General features: G+C 51.5%; 1 protein-coding gene across 1 annotated transcript in view; it reads right to left on the bottom strand.

Annotated features, from left to right (window-relative positions):
• TMEM150B (transmembrane protein 150B) overlaps nucleotides 1-2,658 on the bottom strand; it is an 8,981-nt gene extending 6,323 nt beyond the window's left edge. Inside the window, exons 1-6 of the mRNA XM_003802908.3 lie at nucleotides 2,602-2,658; nucleotides 2,190-2,355; nucleotides 1,781-1,856; nucleotides 1,623-1,682; nucleotides 1,469-1,536; nucleotides 1,041-1,168 (exon numbers count right to left, since the gene is read on the bottom strand). Of these exons, the coding sequence (XP_003802956.1) occupies nucleotides 1,041-1,168; nucleotides 1,469-1,536; nucleotides 1,623-1,682; nucleotides 1,781-1,848 (324 nt within the window). The 5' untranslated portion in view covers nucleotides 1,849-1,856; nucleotides 2,190-2,355; nucleotides 2,602-2,658. The remainder of the gene's footprint in view (nucleotides 1-1,040; nucleotides 1,169-1,468; nucleotides 1,537-1,622; nucleotides 1,683-1,780; nucleotides 1,857-2,189; nucleotides 2,356-2,601) is intronic.
• Between the last annotated feature and the right edge of the window lie 5,214 nt (nucleotides 2,659-7,872).

Below are 7,872 nucleotides of genomic sequence, written 5' to 3'. Positions count from 1 at the left end.
CCTGTGGTCCCAGCTACTTGGGAGGGAGAGGCAGGAGACTCACTTGAGCCCAGGAGTTGGAGGTTGCTGTGAGCTGTGACACTACAGCACTCTATCCAGGGGGACAGCTTGAGGCTCTGTCTCAAAAAAATAATAATAATAATAACAACTCAGAGATACAGCAGGTAAGGACCTATGTAGAACGCTTTCAGAGATGGAAAGAAATCATGTGCAAAACGTAGAGCCTCCCACTGGATGCTCCATGTGCCCAACACACACTAAGAACGGGTAAATCTCTGCTCTCAGGCATTTCTTTTTCTTTTCCTTTTTTTCTTAGAGACAGAGTCTCGCTATGTCACCCTCTGCAGAGAGCCCTAGCGTCACAGCCCACAGCAACCTCAAACTCTTGGGCTTAAGCGATTCTCTTGTCTCAGCCTCCCAAGTAGCTGGGACTACAGACACCCACCACAACGCCCGGCTATTTTTTGGTTGCAGTTGTCATTGTTGTTTAGCTGGCCGGGGCTGGGCTTGAACTCTCCAGCTTCCGTGTATGTGGCCGGCACCCTACTCACTGAGCTAAGGGCACCGAGCCAGATCTTAGGGCATTTCATCATTAAATAAGTTGGGGAGAAAGGATGGCAAAAAATTATCCTGGAGGCGCCTGTGGCTCAAGGAGGGCGCCGGACCCATATGCCGAGGGTGGCAGATTTAAACCCAGCCCCGGCCAAAAAAAACTTAAAAAAAAAAAAAAATTATCCCAACCTCCTCCCGGTGGGCACAAGAGCCTTCGGCGCCTCCACCCTCCACCAGCCTCGGGAGAACTGCGGGACCCAGGTGACCCATAGTGAGGGGGAGGGGAGAGTGGAAAGGGGTGTGGGGGGTGGAGGTGGAGAGGGGAGGAAGAGGCGGTGAAACGGAAGAGGGAGGAGGGAGGGCCGCAAAGGAGGGGAGGTGAGGAGAGGGGAAGAGAGAAGGGAGGTTAGGGAGGACAAGGGTGAGGAGAGCGGCCTCAGGGCATGCCGGGAGGTGTAGTCCCGACTCTAGAGCAGGCTCCGTCTCACCTGGAAATTGCCCACCACCGAGGTGCCCAGGGCGGAGAAGAGACCTGTCCAGAGGATTAGCTGGTTAGGCCACTTTCCGACCCCCCAGTCCCGGAGCTGGTGGTAACGTAGAATGCAGATCCAAGCGGCTGGAAACGGAGGGGAGAGGAAAGTGGAAGTGGATGGGAGACGCCACCCCCCCCCCACAGTCTTGGGTACCCCAGAGGAAGGGGGACAAAACTCTACATATGCGAGAAAGAGGAGGGGCTGGGGAGAAGGGGCTGGGCCTGAACCCCTAGGTATGAGTGAAAAGGGGCTGAGGACTTGGCCCCTGGGGCTGGGGGAGGAGGGGCTGGGGGACAGGACTCCTAGTGCTAGGGGAGGAGAGCCTGGGGTCTGGGACCCCTGGTACTGAGAACAGCGGCTGGGAGAGCCCTGGGGATGCTCACCCATGGCAGCTCCCAGGTTGAGTAGCTGGCCAAAGATGCAGCTCTGAGGGGGGTAAGATCCACAAATACTGGAAGATAAAGGGGTCATCCAGTGCCTCTTCCAAACCAAGGCCCTTTCTACTCCCCCATGAGGCCCCCATAACACCATAACTACCTGATGTAGGGAAAGCCTTCACTGAGGTTCACTGTCCTGTTGGCCACTGCAATGGCAAAACTGAAGTGGGGAGACCCAGAAGAATGAATGGGGGATTTAAACCACAATTCCTCCCTCCACCCCCAGCCCCAAGGGTCCATCTTGTCCCTGACACTCACACGATCCAGATGCCACTGGTAGCCCACAGGGCCAGGAAAGCAGGAAGCAGGGATAGGTAGCCCCACATGCTAGGCTCTGCAGGGGAAGGAGAGGGGCTGTGTCTGGGACACCTCCCTCTTTGTCCCTCAATTTCTCTCTCTGTCTCTTCTCTCACTCACACCTGAAGCCCCAGCGGTAGGGAGGGCTCAGGTGCCAGGGATTGTGACCCTGCCTCTAGGCCCCTATTGGCTCTCAGGCAGAAGCAATGGCCCAGATTTCTGGTCTAGCCTCCCCCCTACCCCAGGCACTTTAAATATCTTTCCCAGTTTTTAATCGTAATCTCCGTTTTTGCTAGTTTAGTAGCTTTTCCCTGTCCCCCTAGGCCATCCCCTCCACCCTAACAACCAGTTTCTCCCAGGACTGGCTTACCTCTCCCAGATGCTGAGGCTCTCAGTCCTGGATGTTTCCGGGGAGAGCCAAGGGTGCAGGGTGGGGCTCAGGCAGCAGGAAGGCAAAGTCCAGGCAGGCTGCAGTGGGGGAGCCTGGAGCTTGGGGCTCCACTTTCCGCCACTTTCTAGGCTCTCACCCCACAAACCTGCTAGTACTGTCTCCTTAGAACCTAGCAGGCAGCCTTTGCTTTGGGGGCCCCTAACTTCCTTCCTCCAGCTTTGTGGGCTTAATGTCCAAACTCCCAGCCCTATTCTCCCCCCGACCCAGAAATCAGAGCCTCCAGCTCTCTCCACCCTTCCTCCTTTGGGGTCCCAGGAGCCTGGGGCCCAGTCCCTTTAGAATACTAGTATCATTTCTGGCCCCTGGGTTCAGCCTCCCAGCTTTTACCTACCCAGGCACCCAAGAATCCAGTCCTCAGGTCCATCCACTGGGTACAGTTTGTTCCTTGGGCTGCTGGCCGGGATCTGGTGACCCAGCCCTCTCCCCTCTACCACACTGGAGTTCCCCTGGCAGGCAGGCGGTGGGCAGGAAGGGAGATCTTGGTGATGACATCTCCATACAAAAATCCTCCCCCTAGAAAGCAAGTACTTCCTCTGCCCTGACCCATTTTCAAACTTTGGGCTCTCACACAGCAACCCTCAGCCTCTGACCTCTGCCCCTCTCTCTTCTTATCTGGGGGTTTGCCTCATGACCTGCTCCTTCCTAGGAGACAGAAGCCCAGGCCACAAGTGCTTCCTCCCTCAGACCCAGGGGTCCAGTCCCCCAGCCCTCCTCCCTCACACGCAGGGGGCCAGCTTCAGCCTCTCCTCCTTCAGACACAGGAGTTCAGGTCCCCAGCCCCTCTGCCCTCAGACACAGGGTCTGGGGCTGGATAAGCTTGGAGGAGGCCTGGGGTGGGGTGAAGGGTGGGACTCAGGTAGCACAGAGGCAAAGTCCAGGCTAGCGTCCTGAACCCCACACAAGGCCTTCCTTATGTCTGACCACGACTGTCAGGGCCCTCACCCCACAAACCTACCAGGTCCTATCTCCTCAGAACCTAGCAGGCAGCACCTTAGCTTTGGGGTTCCCTAACTTCCTTCTTCCAGCTTTGTGTATTCAATGTCCAAATTCCCAGCTCTATCCTCCCTGGGGCCCAGAAATCTGAGCCTCCAACTCTCCATCTCTCCTCCATTGTGAACCCAGGAACTTCTTCCTCCTCCCTCAGGATCCAGGAGGAGTCCTGGCCTCCTAACCTCTTTCCTTAGACCCAGACCTCCCAGTCACCTCCTCCCTCAGTACCATACCTTTTTTTCACCAACATAATATTAACCATCTTAAACTACAATTCTGGGACATTTAGTACATTCCAAATGTGCAATCCTGACTTCAATCTACTTCCAGAACTTTCTCATCACTCCAAAAGGAGATTCCCATACCCATTAACATCAATCCCCAGTCACCCTTTCTTCCCATCCCCTGGAAACCGTTAAGCTGTTCTTTAACTCTTTGGATTGCCTGTTGCGGACACTGCACAGAAGTGGAATCACAGGCAATGTGGTCTTTGCTTAGTGTAATTTTTTTTTTTTTTAAGACAGAGTCTCACTATGTCATCCTCAGTAGAGTGCTGTGGAGACACAGCTCACAGCAACCTCAAACTCTTGGGTTTAAGAGATTCTCCTGGGCTCGGCGCCTGTGGCTCAAGCGGCTAAGGCTCCAACCACATATACCTAAGGTGGTGGGTTCGAATCCCCAGCCCGGGCCCGCCAAACAATGATGGCTGCAACCAAAAAAAAAAAAATGGCCAGGCGTTGTGGCGGGCGCCTGTAGTCCCAGCTACTTGGGAGGCTGAGGCAGGAGACTTGCTTGAGCCCAGGAGTTGGAGGTTGCTGTGAGCGTGATGCCATGGCACTCTACCCAGGGGGATAGCTTGAGGCTCCATCTCAAAAAAAAAAAAAAAAGAGATTCTCCTGCCTCGGCCTCCCAAGTAGCTGGGACTACAGGCACTCACCACAAGGCCTGGCTATTTTTTTGTTGCAGTTGTCATTATTGTTTAGGTGGCCCGGGCTGGTTTCAAACACACCAGCCTTGGTGTATGTGGCTGACACTGTAAACACTGTGCTATGGACATTGAGCCAGTGTAGTATTTTTGAGGTTCATCCATGTAAGCCACGTGTCAGTGTTTCATTCCTCTTTATAGCTAAATAATATTCCACTGACCTTGCTTCCAGTGAGACTCAAGAACCTAAGGCCCTGTGTGTTGTAGGATTTCCATTGGCCCAGCAACTAGGACTGGAGGCCCCCACCTTCCACCTTCCTTGAAAGTAGAGATGAGAAAACCGTGAAAATGAGAAGCATACTACAAACATATCCTAAGGCCAGAAACCCAGCAATCATTAAGAATGCATCTCACCCTGTCCTCACCCTGCCTATCTCACCCTGATGGCCTCAGGCCTCTAGGCTGGAGGGCAGACAATTAGCATACAAGGTGCCAAGATGAAGGTGTGTGTTAGTTGGCATTGTAAGTAAAGTGTGTGTGGACCCCCCCCCCCCGAAACCTGGCCCATGATGATTGAGTGCCTTTGTCTGCTGTTTTGTGGAAGGTGGTACCCATAGGAGAAATGAGTCCAGACCTAAACTTGAATAAGAAACCAATGTTATCCTGAGGGCACTAGGGAGCCATGGAAGTTTCTTGAGTAGGGAAGACTGAGAGAAGTGATGATAATAACCATTAACACATCTGTATTACCAGGCAGTGTTCTAACTGCTCAGGTGGGTTAACTCAATGATTCTCATAAGAACCCAGAGGGGTCACTACAGTCTTTAGGGGCCAGATTCCCTATTCTTGGCAGAAATGGAATTCTTATTATTTGTTATTTTTGTTCTTGTTGATTTTATTCTTGTTGATAACTCAGAAGAATACAACGCAAGGAATTCCTGGTTTCTTGACTCACCTCTGTATGCCTCCTGCTCACACATGCATTGATGCACACAACCTGGCAACCCTTAATAAAAAAAATCTGGAAAATTGGGGACTTCAGGCCCTCGAGGTGGCTCACACCTGTAATCCCAGCACTCAAGGAGGCCAAGGCAGGCAGATTGCTTGAGCTCATGGGTTCAAGACCAGCCTCTCCTTTGAGCAAGAGTGAGACCCCATCTCTAAAAATAGCTGTGCATTGTGGCAGGCGCCTGTAGTTCCAGCTACTTGGGAGGCTGAGGCAAGAAAATTGCTTGAGCCCAAGAGTCTGAGGTTGTCGTGAGCTCTGACAACATGGCACTCTACCAAGGGCAATAAAGTGAGACTCTGTCTCTAAAAAAAAAAAAAAAAAAGAAAAAAGAAAAATTGTGGAATTCACACATCCAAGAGACTATGGCCCAACAGGCCCAGCACTCCCAGCTCAGTGAGATGTGGCTAGAGTCCTGCTCCTGCCCTGAGTAGCTGGGCACCTGCCTTCCTTTCTTGTCACTGCTGCAGCCAAGTGCCACAAATTTAGTGGCTTAAGACAACCTCCTTTATTAGCTTATGTCTCTGGAGGTCAATAGTCCAAAATAGGTTTTAAGAACTAAAACAAAAGGTGTCAGTAAAGGCTGCCTTCCTTCTGGAGGCTCTAGGACAGCGGTTCTCAACCTGTGGGAATGTGACCTCTCTTCATCTCCTCCTCTGCTTCTGACCCTCTAGCCTCCCTCTTTGTTTCACTTACAGGGACCCTTGTGGTAACATTAGATCCACCCAGACTTAACCTAATCATACTTAACCTAATCACATCTTCAAAGTCTCTTTTAGCCAGTTGATGGCAGGCGCTGTGGTCCCAGCTACTTAGGAAGCTGAGGCAGGAGGATCACTTGAGCGCAAGAGTTTGAGGCTACTGTCAGCTACTTTGAGGTCATAGCATTCTAGCCTGAGTGATGGAGTGAGTCTCTGTCTCAAAAACATAACAACAAAAGGGCAGGGCACAGTGGCTAATACCTGTAATCCCAGCACTCTGGGAGACCAATGTGGGTGGATCACTTGAGCTCAGGAGTTCTAGACCAGCCTGAGCAAGAGTGAGACCTCACCCCCACCCATACTCCCATCTCTAAAAATAGCTGGGAGTTGTGGCAATTGCCTGTAGTCCCAGCTACTTGGGAGACTGAGGCAAGTGGAGTGCTTAAGCCCAAGAGTTTGAGGTTGCTATGAGCTATGATGCTACAGTACTCTACTGGGGGCAACAAAGTGAGACTCTATCTCAAAATAAAGAAAGAGAGAGAGAGGGAAGGATGAAGGGAGGAAGAGAGAAGTCCCTTTTGCCAAGCAAGGTACCATATTCACAGATCCAGAGATAGAAGATGTAGACTTTGGGGGTTGGGGATCCTTGTGCCTTCCAAGTATCCTTAAGGATTCAATGACTTCAATCCATCAAGTGGGGTGCATGATGACATCACCCCTGAGTGCCCAGTCTCTGACAACAGGCCAGCCAGCTTTCTACGGTCCACCTCTGCCTCTTGCTAGTGGTGCATGACCCAGGGCAAGTGGTCAGGCACCACCAGTTCTGAACCTCAGTTTCCACATCTGTGAAATGGGGGTAGGAAGATTAGCTACCTCAGAGGGCCATGGGGAGGAGCAGAAGAGGGATCTACAGGAGATGCTCAGAACAGTGCCTGACATGTAATGTGCACTCAGTGAAAGTCATTGGTTTCAGCATTGCCTTTACCTGGGGTGGGGGTAAGAATCAAGTGGAGGGAAAGTACTATTGTTTTTTTTTTTTCCACCCTAGAGAGGAGAGCTTTCCCCAGGAATCAGGGTAGGCTGGAGGGATAAAGTGTCTCTGACCTCTGTTTTCTCATCTGCAAAGGATCATGATGGTGCCTCTCTCACATGGTTGCAAGGGGTTGTTGGGTTGACCACATGAGCACTTAGAACAGTGTGTGGCATATATGAATGCTGTATAGAGTGAGTTTTTGATGGTGTTGGGATGTCCAGTGCACAAGATATTTCTGCAAGGCCTTCTGCTGCTTAAGAGGGTGGGCCCACCTTGAAGAGCCAGAAACTATACTTAGCAGAGGAGTCTTGCTGTATTGGTTGGGTCCTCCAGGAAGAAGATGCTGAGATGGGGTTAGACAGGCAAGAAATTGTTTTTGGTTTTTGTGGGGCTTTTTTTGGAGACAGAATCTCACTTTTTCATCCTGGGTAGTGTGCTGTGGCATTACAACTCACAGCAACCTCAAACTCTTGGGCTTAAGCAATTCTCTTGCCTCAGCCTCCCAAGTAAGTGGGATTACAGGTGCCACCACAATGCCCAGATATTTTTTATTTTATTTATTTATTTTGAGACAGAATTTCACTATGTCACCCTGGGTAGAGTGCCATGGTGTCACTGCTCACAGCAACCTCAAGGTCTTGGGCTTAAGCTATTCTCTTGGCTCAGTGCTTATAGCTCAAGCAGCTAAGGTGCCAGCCACATACACCTGAGCTGGCAGGTTCGGGTCCAGCCCCAGCCTGCCAAACAACAATGATGGCTGCAGCCAAAAAATGGTCCGGCGTCATGGCGAGCACCTGTGGTCCCGGCTACTTGGGAGGCTGAGACAAGAGACTCCCTTAAGCCCAGGAGTTGGAAGTTGCTGTGAGTTGTAACGCCATGGCACTCTACCCAGGGCGACAGCTTGAGGCTCTGTCTCAAAAAAAAAAAAAAAACAAAAAAAAAAACAG

Source organism: Otolemur garnettii, unplaced genomic scaffold (assembly GCF_000181295.1).
Source record: "Otolemur garnettii isolate 467f Iridium unplaced genomic scaffold, OtoGar3 scaffold00264, whole genome shotgun sequence".
NCBI lineage: Eukaryota > Metazoa > Chordata > Mammalia > Primates > Galagidae > Otolemur > Otolemur garnettii.
The sequence above is the reverse complement of the archived record's forward strand: the minus strand, read 5'-3'. Positions and strand labels throughout refer to the sequence as shown.